Source organism: Lampris incognitus, chromosome 5 (genome assembly GCF_029633865.1).
Source record: "Lampris incognitus isolate fLamInc1 chromosome 5, fLamInc1.hap2, whole genome shotgun sequence".
Classification (NCBI taxonomy): domain Eukaryota; kingdom Metazoa; phylum Chordata; class Actinopteri; order Lampriformes; family Lampridae; genus Lampris; species Lampris incognitus.
The window spans coordinates 21,446,098-21,460,410 of record NC_079215.1 but is presented as its reverse complement, the minus strand read 5'-3'; the positions used below and the strand labels follow the sequence as shown (position 1 = coordinate 21,460,410).

General features: G+C 41.3%; 1 protein-coding gene across 1 annotated transcript; it reads right to left on the bottom strand.

Moving 5' to 3' along the window:
- Nucleotides 1-705: 705 nt before the first annotated feature.
- mvb12a (multivesicular body subunit 12A) lies at nucleotides 706-10,536 on the bottom strand. Its single transcript, XM_056280929.1, has 10 exons — nucleotides 10,445-10,536; nucleotides 9,185-9,280; nucleotides 6,130-6,213; nucleotides 5,866-5,965; nucleotides 5,604-5,733; nucleotides 5,129-5,269; nucleotides 2,166-2,275; nucleotides 2,000-2,058; nucleotides 1,334-1,399; nucleotides 706-1,111 (listed from the first exon to the last, which is right to left on the bottom strand). Exons 2-10 carry the CDS (start codon nucleotides 9,278-9,280, stop codon nucleotides 1,034-1,036), a joined length of 864 nt encoding a protein of 287 aa, XP_056136904.1. The 5' UTR covers nucleotides 10,445-10,536; the 3' UTR covers nucleotides 706-1,033.
- Nucleotides 10,537-14,313: the final 3,777 nt, after the last annotated feature.

Sequence of the window (14,313 nt, the reverse complement as noted above, 5' to 3'; positions counted from 1 at the left end):
CGGCCAGAATACCCAACATCACAGGTGAGCATAATTAACTACCTGTCAGAATAGAAAACCAGCAGTGCTGTGGGTACCCAAGGCCCGATTTGAAAACAGCTGACCTACGGTATAAATCAATCCATCACAATGACACACTAGGTCCTGGTGTACCATATTTGAGATAGGCATGCAGCAGTTTTACATTCAAAAACCCTCATGTCTATGACAATACTACCAAGGAGAGCATGCTGTCAGACAAACTTTTTTTTAAACATTATTTCAAATGCATTTTAATTAGGTTTGTATTTCCGAAAGTGTACAATCTCTGGTTTCCTAAAATGTGCTACAATCAGAAATAACGTATGAACCAAGCAAAGTAAGACTTAATGTGACCCTTTAACCAGATCCATTTGATGCATCTTTAACCCTGTAATGTTTTGAGGCTGCTTTACGCTCGCAACAGTCTCTCCGCCAAGAAGTATATATTTCTTGACATGTTAAAGATGAACATACATGTAGGATCCCATTCATACATATATATCTTTTGTTAAAAGAAAACCAGGGAATGCAAGAATGCAGCAATTTTCAACTACGGGGTTGGACTATTGTATATATATATATATATATATATATATATATATATATATATATATATATATATATATATATATATATATATATATATATATATATAAAAAAAATAAAGTGCCAGGGAAGAATGAATCCTGGGACGAAAAAAAGTCATTTAAAGTTGGATGATTTTTCTTTTTTTTTTTTAACAGCTAAGGCACGTAAAAGGCTTTGACGGAAGATTGCCATCTCAGCAAGAAATGTGGTGTCAAAAGATTAACTTCCAAGGGGCACTGATATAAATCCTCTTTCCATCCTAACTCCAGAGTATCTCAAAATAATATACCTAAATGCAGACATTTCTATCCATCTATTGTGACATGTTGAGGCTCCAGATCCACCCCGCCCCCTTAGACAGCATCACATCAGAAGCTGGATGATGTTGCTATGGCAAAAAGTCAAAGTGCTAAATTCACCAAGCCTACGACGCATCTCCTGTTGGGACCGATGGCCTGGTTCTCTTTGCGGCAGACTCTTCTACAGCAAAAGTGTAGCCATACTGAAAAAGCAAAATGAAAACACATTTAGTACAAAGTAAATAAAATAATACATAATAAGCAAATATTAAAAAAAAGGAATGTGCACTTAAGCAGGGGTATAATTTGTACTACAAATATGAAAATGTTTGAGCCAGTTAAAAATGTATATGTAGCGTGATGAGTGAAAAAAAGGTTTGTATATTTTATCAGAGAAATGAACAGAGAGCCACACATGATCACACCTCATTTTCGATGTCATGGAGGGATTTTATGCGAATGTTGGACAGTTGACTGTTCAGCTGAGGATTCTAGGAGACAGGAATTGAAAGAGAAAGTTTCATATAGATGTAAATATCAGTTTATTAGTAACAGGATGAGAATAAATAACAAAAGCAAACAATCATCAATGTTTCATTTTTTGGATTTTCCCCCATTTTTCTCCCCAATTGTATCCAGCCAATTACCCCACTCTTACGAGCCATCCCGGTCGCGGCTCCACCCCCTCTGATGAGCCGGGGAGGGCTGCAGACAACCACATACCTCCTCCAATACTTGTGGAGTCACCGGCCGTATCTTTTCACCTGACAGTTAGGAGTTTCACCAGGGGGACGTAGCGTGTGGGAGGATCATGCTATTCCGCCCAGTTGCCCCCCGAACAGGTGCCCCGACTGACCAGAGGAGGTGTTAGTGCAGCACCAGGACACATACCCACATCCGGCTTCCCACCCACAGACAGCCAATTGTGCCTGTAGGGATGCCTGACCAAGCCGGAGGTTAACACGGGGATTCGAATCGGTGATCCCTGTGTTGGTAGAAAACGTAATAGACCACTACGCCACCCGGACGCCCTCAATGTTTTGTTTTAGGTAGAGTGAATTGAATTGGTGGTGCTAAAATAGTGAACACACCGTGCCATTCATCTGGACCTCAAACTTTGGGTGAAGGGTAAAGGGAACTCCATCTATTGCTAAGGAGAGTAAAGAGAGAAAATAGGTAAAACATGAGTGAGTGGACAAGATGTACATTGATCAATCAACAGCATCGATTCTCTATAGAAAAGGAATCTTGGTGTACCTGTTATCCCATAGATACTACTGTTATCAGCAGCTTTGTCCAAGTTATCCTTGGGTTGGAGGGTGCCTCGCCTTTGACTTAACTTACCAGGGGCCAGTAGTGGAGGGTTGCTATACAGACAAACAGGTAAATTTCAGGAATTTGGAGATGGTTACACCCAGGAACTAACTTGTTTTATTAGTTATGGTACTCATTTTGAAATTAAAATAATGTTAAATCATTGAAATAGATTACATTGTAATCAGTAATGAAATACGTGGGGATATTCAAATTCATCACAGTATTCAGACCAATTTTGGTTACTTCCAAAATCAAATGAAAAGCGTCTTTATGCATGCCCAATAACACAGGTTAAAAAAACAAAAAAAACAAAAAAAAAGCACCAAAAATTGAATCAGTTCATCTGAACACAATGCTTAATGAGAGACGTGTTTCATCATTCATCTAAGTGACCTCTTCAGTCTCAACTGACTGCAGATATCCCCACCCTTACAATCAATATAGTGTCATGACCGAAAACAATGACCGGTTTCATATGCAAATTGACATGATCACTAAATTGAGTTTCAATGGCAATCACAGAAAATTGAATCAGTTCATCTGGACACGTTTATTGAGAGAAACGTTTCGTCACTCATCTAAGTGACCTCTTCAGTTTAAATGTCTTGTTGCATGCTCAATAATCCAGGTAAGAAAATCAGTCTAAACCGACTGCAGATATCCCCACCCTTATAAACAATACAGTTGCATTACATTCGAAACTAACGATCAGTTTCATATGCAAATAGGCGTGACCATTCTCTAGAGTTTCAATGGCCATTGGTACTATTCACAGAGGATTTAGGAATGTTTGCAATCACAGCATTGTGAGATGGCGACAGATGTACTCTTAGCGCCCCCCCGGTTCAAGGGATCATCGTTCCCTCTGAACTGAAACGGTCATTGGTTTTGGTCGTAATGCAACTGTATTGTTTATAAGGGTGGGGATACCTGCAGTCAGTTGCGACGGAAGAGGTCACTTAGATGACTGATGAAACGTTTCTCTCAATATACATTGTGTCCAGATGAACTGATTCAACTTTCTTTGATTTTCTTACCTAGATTATTGAGCATGCATAAAGAAATTTCAGTAGCAACGTGTACTATTGTGCGCAACGTGTACTTGGGAATGGTTGCAATCACAGCATTGTAAGATGGCGACAGATGTACTGTCAACAGACACTGATCAGTACTCAAGGTTTGACTGCCTTTATGCATGTTCAATAATCCCGGTAAGAAAATCAAAGAAAGAAATGTTTTATCACTCACTCGTTTCTTTCTCTGATTCTTCAATAAACGCTGTATCCAGATGAACTGATTCAATTTTCTTTGATTAAGGTTTGACTCTCATCATTCAATGCAACACAAACTAGGAGTCATCAGGATGCTGTACCACCGAGCTGACAACATCCCCACAGACAGTTGCTCAATTCTCAGTTGCTTTCTCTGTCTTGGGAGAGAGATCCCTCCTCTGTTGCTCTCCCTGAGGTTTCTTCCTATCTTTTCTCCCTGTTAAAGGCTTTTTTTTAGGGAGTTGATCCTTATCTGATGCGAGGGTCTAAGGACAGGATGTTGTGTTGCTGTAAAGCCCCTTGAGGCAAATTTGTAATTTGTGATATTGGGCAATACAAACAAAACTGACTTGACTTGACACAGTGGCCGGGGAAGGGGAGAAATCCTACATTAAACAGGCCCTGGTTAAGTGTGGTTATCCTAACTGGGCATTTGTCAAAGCCAGGAAGACGCCCAAACAGTGAACCAGTCCATCGAAGAGAGAAGGACAACAGCTGCCTAAGCGTAAACAGTGGTAATTCCGTATGTGGCAGGAGCTTCGGAAAAGTTGAGACACGTATTTCAAACCCCAAAACACACTGCACCAGAAATTGGTCCACCCCAAGGATTGTGTCCCCCAGCACAAACAGAATATATTGTATGCTGTTAAGTGCCAGGAGGATTGCCATGACTTGTACATCGGGGAAACCAAACAGCAAAGAGGATGGCACAACACAGAAGAGCGAACATGTCAGGTTAAGACCCCGCAGTCTACACCCATCTACAGGCCAGTGGCCACTCTTTCAAGGATGAGGATGTGCACATCCTTGATAGGGAGGAATGCTGGTTTGAACGGGGAGTCAAAGAGGCCATCTATGTGAAGAGGGAATGACCATCCCTGAATCGAGGGGGGCCATAAGAGTACATCTGTCACTATCTTACAATGCTGTGATCACAACTATTCCCCAATCCGCTGTGAATAATACACATGGCCCATTGAAACCGATCGTTGTTTTCAGTCGTTATGCCTCTGCATTGTTTATAAGGGTGGGGATACCTGCAGTCAGTTGAGACTGAAGAGGTCACTTAGATGAGTAACGAAACATTTCTCTCAATAAACATTGTGTCCAGATGAACTGATTCAACTTTCTGTGATTTCCTTACCTGGATTATTGAGCGTGCATAAAGACATCTGCATCTTCAGTTAATGTGTCAATTCAACTTTCTGTGACCAAATGAAAATCCTTACTGCAATTAATAAGCTGGAATTTGGATAGGTTCGTTATCATGTGCAAGGATGAGCAACCCTTTGATGGTATCCCACAATCGCGATGCTTTTTACGCCTGAAGCATGTGACTCAGTAATCCACTGAGTAACAAGTAGTCATTTATTTTTAAAGGTAACTGTAATCTGTGTTTACTGCAATTGAAACAGATACTGACACCATAGCTTATAATTAGACTACCATAATTCTGTTGCAGCCCCATAATGGATCAGTCATACACTTGTTTGCAATGTTCTCAGCAATTTCAGAATCACAATTTCATTCAGATTTAATAATATGTTTGTTTCATGTGTAGATTTGCTATAATGGAGGGCATGTCTACATTACAATTTGGTCTGTACAAACAAAGTAGGCTACTGTAGATACCTGGGCCGTAGGGGCAAAGGAGGGGCTGGCTGCTCCAGGGAAAGTTTACAGAGGTCGAGACTGACACTGCGGGGCTTGGCTTGTGGCATAGGACCTGTAAACAGGCCTTTTCTACTCCACATCACATAGCCGTGAATATCCCTGGATAAAATAGGACATTGAAGAAGATAATCCATCACTGGACTAAGAAAAATTAGGAAGTAATTAGTAACCTGTATGCAATTATGGTCAATGTCAACACAAGAACAGAAAAAAAGTTACTTGTTACAACACTTTGCCAGGACAAAGAGGTAAACTTAGATTTGATCAATTCTAGGGAAATCCAAATCCCTAAAATGAATAAAATTTAGTTAAGTTTATGGTTTAGGGCATACGCCAATGAGGCTATGAAATAAGAGCCTCCTTGTATGTATCGGACAAATTCATATCAAATGTTTTTGTTTGTGTAAGTGTCTGTCTGCTGTGTATTACTAACCCCACACATGTGTAGTGCTGTAACATCATTTTGCTTTTGGCTGTCAGTTTGATATCCAACACAGCTGTGTCCACACTGCCGACTGGGGCAATACGAACACATACACGCTTCTTCTTCCACACAGAGGCCTCTGGACAAATAAGCAAACACAGACAGACAGCATCCGTGAGTAAGACAAAGATTAAAAAGAAAGTAAACAATACACACAATGTGCACACAGAATGCACTCAAATCAATTGTGTGTGTGTGTGTGTGTGCTCACTAGGTTCAAGGTGCTCTGCTATATTGCAATACCCATGAGGAAGAGTCTCCTTGTCTGAGATGATCTGAATATCAGACACTACCATACCTCCAGACAACTCCTACGAAGGGGAAGGGATAGAGAGAAGAGAACACAGTGGCAATACAGAGATATAGAGGGAAAAGGAGAGAGTCCACAGGTGTGACAATTCATGAAAATGGGATGAGAGGACATATTGGTTTGATACAGAGATTATAAAGGAACACAGGTGTCTGTCTGTGTTACCTTGCTGTAACAGAGATAATAACCAGACTTCATCCCAAAGCTGCGAGTGAAGTTAGCTGCTGCCCCGTCCTCTGTGATGTTGATCTAAAGAATGAATGGGGAGAATAGTGAGACAGCGATGAGGGGATATCTCACCTCTGAACTATTCCTCTGTTGTAACCAATTACATATATGACATGACTCAAATGTCTCATCATAAGATATACTTTATTTAATATATGTGGGGAAATTCACCCTCTGCATTCAACCCTTCCTAACACACAAACTGGAAGCAGTGGACAGCTGTGTAGCTAGGAGCAGTGGGCAGCCTCTGTGCAATGCCCAGGGACATCTCCAATTCTTCTTGCCATGCCTTGGTCAGGGGCACAGACAGGGATATTAACCAAACATTAACCTCACATGCACGTCTTTTTGATGGTGGGAGGAAACCAGAGCGCCCGGAGGAAACCCACACGGACACGGGGAGGACATGCAAACTCCACACAGAAAGGACCTGGGATGGCGTGGGGTTCGAACCCAGGACCTTCTTGCTGTGAGGCAACAGTGCTAATCGCTGGGCCACCATGCCGACATCAAAGCTTTGTTGATGCATGTTAAAGTCGGGCATAAGAAAGAACACTGAACGTTAGCAGTAACCTTTAAACTATTTAAACTAGACTGCTCTTGACTAGAAGGTTCAAATCCCAATACAGGCAGGACAAATCAAGACGTGGAAGTGAAAAAGAGTTTACATTCACTTGGCAGTTCCCGTTTAGGTTCCCTTTTGCCATGAAGAACTCCCAGCTCATACTTATTAGCTGACTTTGTAAAACTCTTTATGATGAGGGTAAGCACAGCAAAATAAACAAAAGAGCAGCAAAAGAAACAACGGGTAAATAAACAAACAATCCTGAGATTTACATGCAACAGAATATCCTTTTATTATATTTTTTATTGGTGGTGTATTTAAGAAAATAGCTAATCAACAAATATCCACATCATGACTACTGCATATTTCCCAGACTATAAGTCGCACTGGAGTAAATGTGTTGTTGTGAGGAAAAAAAACCATGTAAGTCAATTCGGTATGTAAGTCAAATTTATATGGTGGTACCATAGAAATTGAATGACAGTAGAACGGACATTCAAATTCAAATCAACATAGCAAGATGGTCAGAGTGGCGGCCATAATTATTTGAAACGCTGCCATTGAGAAGAACTGTGACTGTTGTAGCAGGCTAACTTCCATATAAACTTCCGTATAAACTAACTTGTAGCAAGTTGTGGACACTTTTTTTTTCAAATCACAGACTCACTGAAGCAAGGTTTTGCAGTAACCAAACAAGCAGTAGAGTAACACAAACATTTACGGCCTTACTGATGTATGTTGGCACTATAACAACAATCGCCATTTTCATTTGAACTACTCAAATGACCACGGTAAACAGTTCTATTCTCATTCCATTTCTATGGATGGCACAGTATTTTCAATTGAGTCACAAGATTCAACAGCGCCATCAGGTGGCTTTAGTTGAAATGCAGTGTATTCATCTGACAAAATTACATTGTACAAATCACTTTGGAATATAATTCGCAGCACCAGCCAGATGAGTGAATAAACAACGATTTATAGTCTGGGAAATAAGGTGTTTTAAATGATTATTGTCTGCTGAGGTTTTCCCAGATAAAACTAGAAGAGTGCACTCAGTAGAGTGCAAATCCCTGCCAGGCGTATATCTCTCCTTCACCGGTGCTTGGACAAACTACCCCTTTTTTCACCTACCAGGAGAATGGAAAATACCGAGGCACTGCCTGCATATCTCCCGTTCTCCAGTGCTTGGACTTAGGCGAAAAACCAGCTGAGGAGTTAGCACTCAATTGCGATATAAAAAAGGTTTTTCAAATGTTTTGAATCACCACAACTATGAGAGGTCCTTGCTCATACAATCATAACTGCACCTGCCATTATAAGACTTTTGCGCAGCGCTCAAGTCGATTGGATGGGAAATATGGGGGGGGGGGAAAGTTAACAAGCAGCGCTCAAGCTGAAAAATCTACCTAATAAAAACATTTTGCCTGTCAGTCTGTGGATATGCAGCCTCCTAGGTGGACTGTCACACGAATGTGACCATGTCGAATAGGAACTTGCACTTTCCAAAAGGTTTGCTGTGTGATCATTTTGGTCTAACCCTAACCCTGCCTTTATTTTCAGAATATAATAAAGCTGGGTAAACCGTTTACGCTCACGCATCTGTGACTTGCATCTACGGTTAACTCAGATTGGGCAGCGACAAGAATATTGCAATTTGCAACACTTCCTGTTTTGACGGCAACCTAGAGGAAGTTGTTCCTTTATAGCTTGTGCATTTTTTGGATTATCAAAATTCTTTTAACAACTTTTGATCAATTCACTACTCAATGTGAGTCAACCGTAGATGTGAGTTGTGCATGTGCACGGTTGACTTAGATCAGGCAGCACCAGAGAGTAGCGTTGATTGAGCAAGCCAGAGAGTGAATGAAGAGAGGAAACGGCAATATCCCCTCCAGGCTACTGCCTGGTGGGTATTGTAAAAATTAGGTGCAAAGCATTTCACATCGTCACTACAACAGCCAAATGCAGAAGAATAAGGTGATTGGTGATGAATTTGAAGTAGCAGCACATTTTTTGATAACAATGAGCGAATATGGCTGGCTGAGCTCATAGACGACTTTAAAGGAAAATTCCACTAATGGTTTTGTGCATTTGCAACAAAAATAAAAAACAAAAAAGATATCATAAAACTGGTCAGTTTTGTTGAATTACCAGGAGCCCATTCATATATGCATTTTGCCAGCAATAACAATGCAGTCCTGTTTTTTACAAGACTGCTTGCATCCCCCAGTCCCATGTGCTGCCAAATATCTACGTGCAAAATACTGAGGCATAAAACTTGAATCTACACTGTTGTCCATACCAGAGTACATAATGTGGTAATATAAAACATATATTTACATTGATGTATCTACCACGGTGCAAAAAAAAAAAAAGAAAAAAGAAAAGGAGAGATAAAGCTTTATTCTACATTGTTGGCCTTACCAGGGTGAAGCCTTTGGGGCAAGTGCTGCTGTTTGAGGTCCAGGCCAATGCAGTCACCGGTCTGATGTGGGCTCCTCCATGATCCATCAGAGACATCTAAGGACAAGAGACAAGAGGGGAAAAATGCACTGAGATAAAGAGAAGTACAGAAACTACAACAGAGATCTGAATGTGATTTTTCAAGTAGACAAAATAAAGATGAACATGTCAGAGTAGAGATTAAATCTTTAGAAAATATATGCATCACCAAGAGTGAGTGAGTCAATAACAAAACAATCTAAAAATATTGGCTGTCTCAGAGTACAATGCATTAAAATTGTATGTATTTATTTTTGCTTCAAACATGCGTTTTCTCTGTGATCTGCTATATTAGAACTACGTTGAGAGCATGTGTGTATGAGCTGACGTTATTACGTCTACGGTCAAAGTTATCAGTTGTTTGTTTTTTTACATATTCATCATAGCAACAATCCCCTGGAATGTATGATGCACAATCTGGAGCAACTTCATATAATGAATGGGCGATTCATTTGGGGGAACCAAACAGTGTTACAGTTTTCATGCTCAACTGAACCGTATTCTACAGAAGGAAGGACGCCAGCAGCCAAAAACAGGTAGGCCAACTTTTGACTGATTGCTGGAAGAAAAAAAAAGAGTCTAAGTCCCCGTTGACGTCTGGCATCCCTCAACCTACTTCCATGTGATGTAAAACTTTCTTTCCAAGACCATAAAGAAAAAAACAAACAAACAAACAAACAAACAAACATTATTCCTTCAGAAGCAGAGAACGTACCACTCTCACCACATAAAATCCTCATGGATACTCTCATAATCATCATTACCATCCTTCCCAGCAAAGCCCTAGTGTTAGGCTTTGGTGGAAACCGTTCGTAATCGCGAACTACACGTATTCTTATGCGCGGTGATAAACAACGCATTCTCAGAGTTTAACTCAGTCACATATTCAGCGCACAAAGGACAAAAGAATAGTGGCCATACGGCTTCTCCAGTACGTGGTAACATGCGACTGTTGCCCGTTTTGTGTTGGCTATAAGCCCACAAAGACAAGGCTTTGATTTCAAGCAACCAAAAACAGCCTCCGTCAAAAAAAAAATAAAAATCAAAATATGCGGCAGTAGCTATCATCCTAACATTGCATCAACGTTAGTTAAAACGAGCGCCTCAACTGACTCTAGCTGTTAAATCTTCGAGCTTGTATTTAACGAATCTGAGCCAGTTATGCCAAAAATATATACTTACTCTGTCTATATATTCACGTTTGCTCCTTTGGGGCTTTAAATGATTGCAATTGGGCAACTTTTTAGCTGCACTAGCCGAAACTTGTGCTTCGTCGTCGAAGCAGGAAGTAGTGATTTCTTGTTGACTTCAACTCCCGTCAGGCTATGGGGGAAATGACGACATTTCGTAATTGCAAATTCCTCTGAACGCAAGATGGCAGCACAGAACAAGTATGATAGCGCCATCGGCTTGGAAACCTCGTCCTCTATTTCTTGTCCATCACTTATTCATTATTAACAATAACACGTCAGACTGTGAATGTCTTCTTCGTTCCCCAATTGGTCTTTAGGCTCTGCAATCAAATGCAATGAATAACATCAGGAGCGATGGGTAGATTTGTTTTTGTTTTTATCATTTCACAAACAAACATTGTAGCTATACATACCTTTCGGTGGGTGAGATGTGTTGGGCAAGTATTGAGAGAGGTTAGAGGGCTGAGAAGAAGATCAATTCTCATTTACATGAAAATGAGGTAGGGCAGTTGAGATTGAAAAAGGGAGGGAGTGAAGGAGGGATAATGGAAAGGGGGAAGGGTGATAGAGAAAGGGGCGAGGGATTGGGAAAAGGAGAAAGGCGCATGTCAGATAAATAGAGGTGTGTGAGCCTTTAGGTTCGGGAGGAGATAAAAGGGAGATGAGGGAATGTGAGGCAAGCTAAGCAGGAGAGGAGAGGGAACAATGGAGAGTAGAAAAGGCCAGGGTAGCACACATGAACGAGAGAAGGCAATGAAAAAGGAAATACCACACACACACACACACACACACACACACACACACACACACACACACACACACACACACACACACACACACACACACACACACACACGGGGCTCACTACATTATTTTATGTGAACCCCCTGTAGAGTGCACAAGGAATATACTGACATGCAATGATACCAAAGAAAAAGGCTACAGTAACTCCATCATAGCCAAGCTGAATCAAGAGATCTTTGTGTTCGCTGTATTTTGGAAGGAAAGTTAAGCACACACAGAATATGACTCAAACAGAAAAAGGATGCATAAATTGGGGTGACTCGTTTTGTTTCTCTTATTACTATGCAAAACATAGGAAACGTATAACATATAAAGTAGCTTTATTCACCTATGACACCATAACTGCACAGGTCCTTTGCTGACACCAGATAAAATAAACACATTGTAGACATATACTCTTATCTAAAATTAACTTTTGTCTGTGGGCATAAAATGTGTAAAAGATAGAAAGAAACAGACAGACAGAAAGATGAGCCACAGACACTTGGATGGAGCATCCAGGGGTGCTCAGGTCCCCGTTGGCATGGCAACACGCAGGGCAGACCACTGGAGGTGCCGGTGGGGGGTTTATGCAAGTGGACTGTTCCATCTGGGCGAAAAGGAGATCAATGTTTATTCAGAGCATTTAGCTTAATTGGCTGATTGACGAATTAATGAGAATGAACCAGCAGTAATCTGCTGAGATTCAACCCGGGGGAAAAGGGGCAGCTTGCCAGTGCGTGCCTTTGTATGTGTGTGTGTGTGTGTGTGTGTGTGTGTGTGTGTGTGTGTGTGTGTGTGTGTGTGTGTGTATGCTGGTGTGCATTTCAATGTGCATGTGTGCCTGTTCATATGTTTGTTTATATGCTAGGAGTGCATGTAGTTATGTGTGCAAGCAACAGCTTGTGAATATAACACTGATAAAGTATAAGAGAACAATTTGTGCTTCCATTGTTTTCTACTATGTCCTGGGACCTGCTCATGTGCTCCATTAGATAACCTCCCGTCTCTATTAGAGTAGCAGGGACAGGTTGGCTATGGCCCCACATGCATTCACACTTTCTAGTCTACAAACAGACACCCATGCCCATGCCCATACACAACACACTCTAAGATCCAGATATCTACGGGATAGCATTTAGCATGTTGATTTTCCTGGTGTTTTTAAAACCAGTAGGCCTCAATCTCACAGAACTGAGATGAAAAAGGAACTAATTTTGCCAACTAGGAACTATCTTTCGGGAACTATCTTAAACAGAGCCCCCCCCCCCAAACACACACAACAGCTCCTAGGTCAGATATCTGTAGGGTAATGGAGGAGGTAGTGGTAAGTGGGGGTGTAGATGAAACTCTAAACCACATCCACTGCCCTTCCCCCCTTCTTCTAGGGCAACCGTCAATCATCCTGAAAGGGGGCGTGCTAATGTCTCAACGTTCTATTCCTCTCCTCCTCCCCCTGCTATGGCAACCAAGCTGCCAATCAAATGGGGAGCCCGAGTACAGCTGTCTGAAACTCTTAATTTATGAGCTCAAGCTTTGGAAAGAAGAAGAAGAAACCATACAAGCCTCCATTTAACAGTGAGGGTTCCAGGTTTTGCAGCATGTACCGTTGCTCCCTTGTTTTTGAGACTGCACTGTTAAAAAGGATGACCTTTTCACTGATGTTATATGTAATAGAAGTCCTAAGAAATTTATGGACCAGTAGTAATAATCAGAAACATATTGTCAAAAAATAGGTATAGCGTCTGTACACGCACGAGGTCACATTCAGACACAAGCATATATGCACCATAAACACACAAAGTCACAATACACAGAGTTAATTGAGTAATAGGCTTTAAGCATGAAGACGCAGGCCTCTGTCCTCATCAACAGTTTTCTCATTCTCAGAGGAAAGATGAAAGGATGACTCAGTCTACACAGAACAATGGGATCAGTGCTCATAACCTGTTATCACCACACCACTGAAATATGCTTTTGGTCTTTCTAGGAACATCATCAGTTGCCATTAACTGGCAGTTGATAATGTTCATCGGAAAATATTTGATCAACTCAAACTGTGCACAAGGTAAAGTAGAATCAATGTAATATGACCACATGTATCCAAACCTTTGGGGAGAAACGCATCACAACTATAAATGCATCAAGAATGAGGCAATAATGAAAAGGACGGCGGATGTTTTTAAGTTTGGAAGTTAACTGTGATGGCGATAGGATGTGAAACGTCTTTATCATTACCACCGTCCGCCGTAGCAGCAACAAAAGCAGCATACACATCACAAATATAGACTTTGCATTCTATTTTAAACCTGAAAGCTGTGCTTTTTCCCCAATCTGTCCTTTCCTTTGGCAGTGTGATCTACAAACAAGCCATCGCAACCGTTGCCACTTGTGTGCCGTCAGCTCAGAAATTGACATTCCTACACTTCGAAAAAGGGCATCGCCGGAAAAAAGTTAACAGAGGGAATCTAATGTATTACAAACCACATTAAACTATATGGGGAAAGCGTTGCACAGTAATGCCGGTTGTAGAATTGGTAGATCGTCTGTCTGTCCAACAGATAATCGCCAGCACGTGCCATTCCCTTGTTGCTGCTTGAGCGGGGAACGTGTTTGCAGCTGCACCGGTGTTCGTCCTACCCGGTCAGAAAACCCAACACCGGCGTACCCAACACTGTCTGTCTCTATCTCTACAGCCACAATTTAGCATTATGTAATCCGACTGCACGGCCCAAACAGATGAATGGATAGAATAGAGGAAGAAGAAAAAATCCCCAGAATTAAGCTTTAATGTATGAAATTCCCCCTTTAAGAGAAAGTTTTGATTGACTTTTGATTGCTCGAACAGTTGTAGAGCCGGTGAGGCGGTTTTGATTTGACTGCGCAGTCGAAGAGAGTTTTAAGTTTGTTTCGTTTTTTTTCTCGACCCTACTTGTTCTAGCATTAGTATTGTACCCAACGACAACAACAACAACGAGGATCGTTTCCATGGTGAACCGATAAACTCGCCTCTCCGCGGTCTGAAATGAAACTGCAATGTACCCCAGGGCGCGGTGACGTAGTGGCGAAAGGACG

Bases quoted from the DNA above. Each gene is read 5' to 3' on its own strand.
- mvb12a (XM_056280929.1), bottom strand. From the start codon at position 9,280: ATGTCTCTGATGGATCATGGAGGAGCCCACATCAGACCGGTGACTGCA. The intron at 5,966-6,129 runs GTAACACAGACA...TCCCCTTCGTAG, and splicing joins ATTATCTCTGTTACAGCAAG to GAGTTGTCTGGAGGTATGGT. The intron at 5,270-5,603 runs GTTAGTAATACA...TATTTTATCCAG, and splicing joins CAGCACTACACATGTGTGGG to GGATATTCACGGCTATGTGA.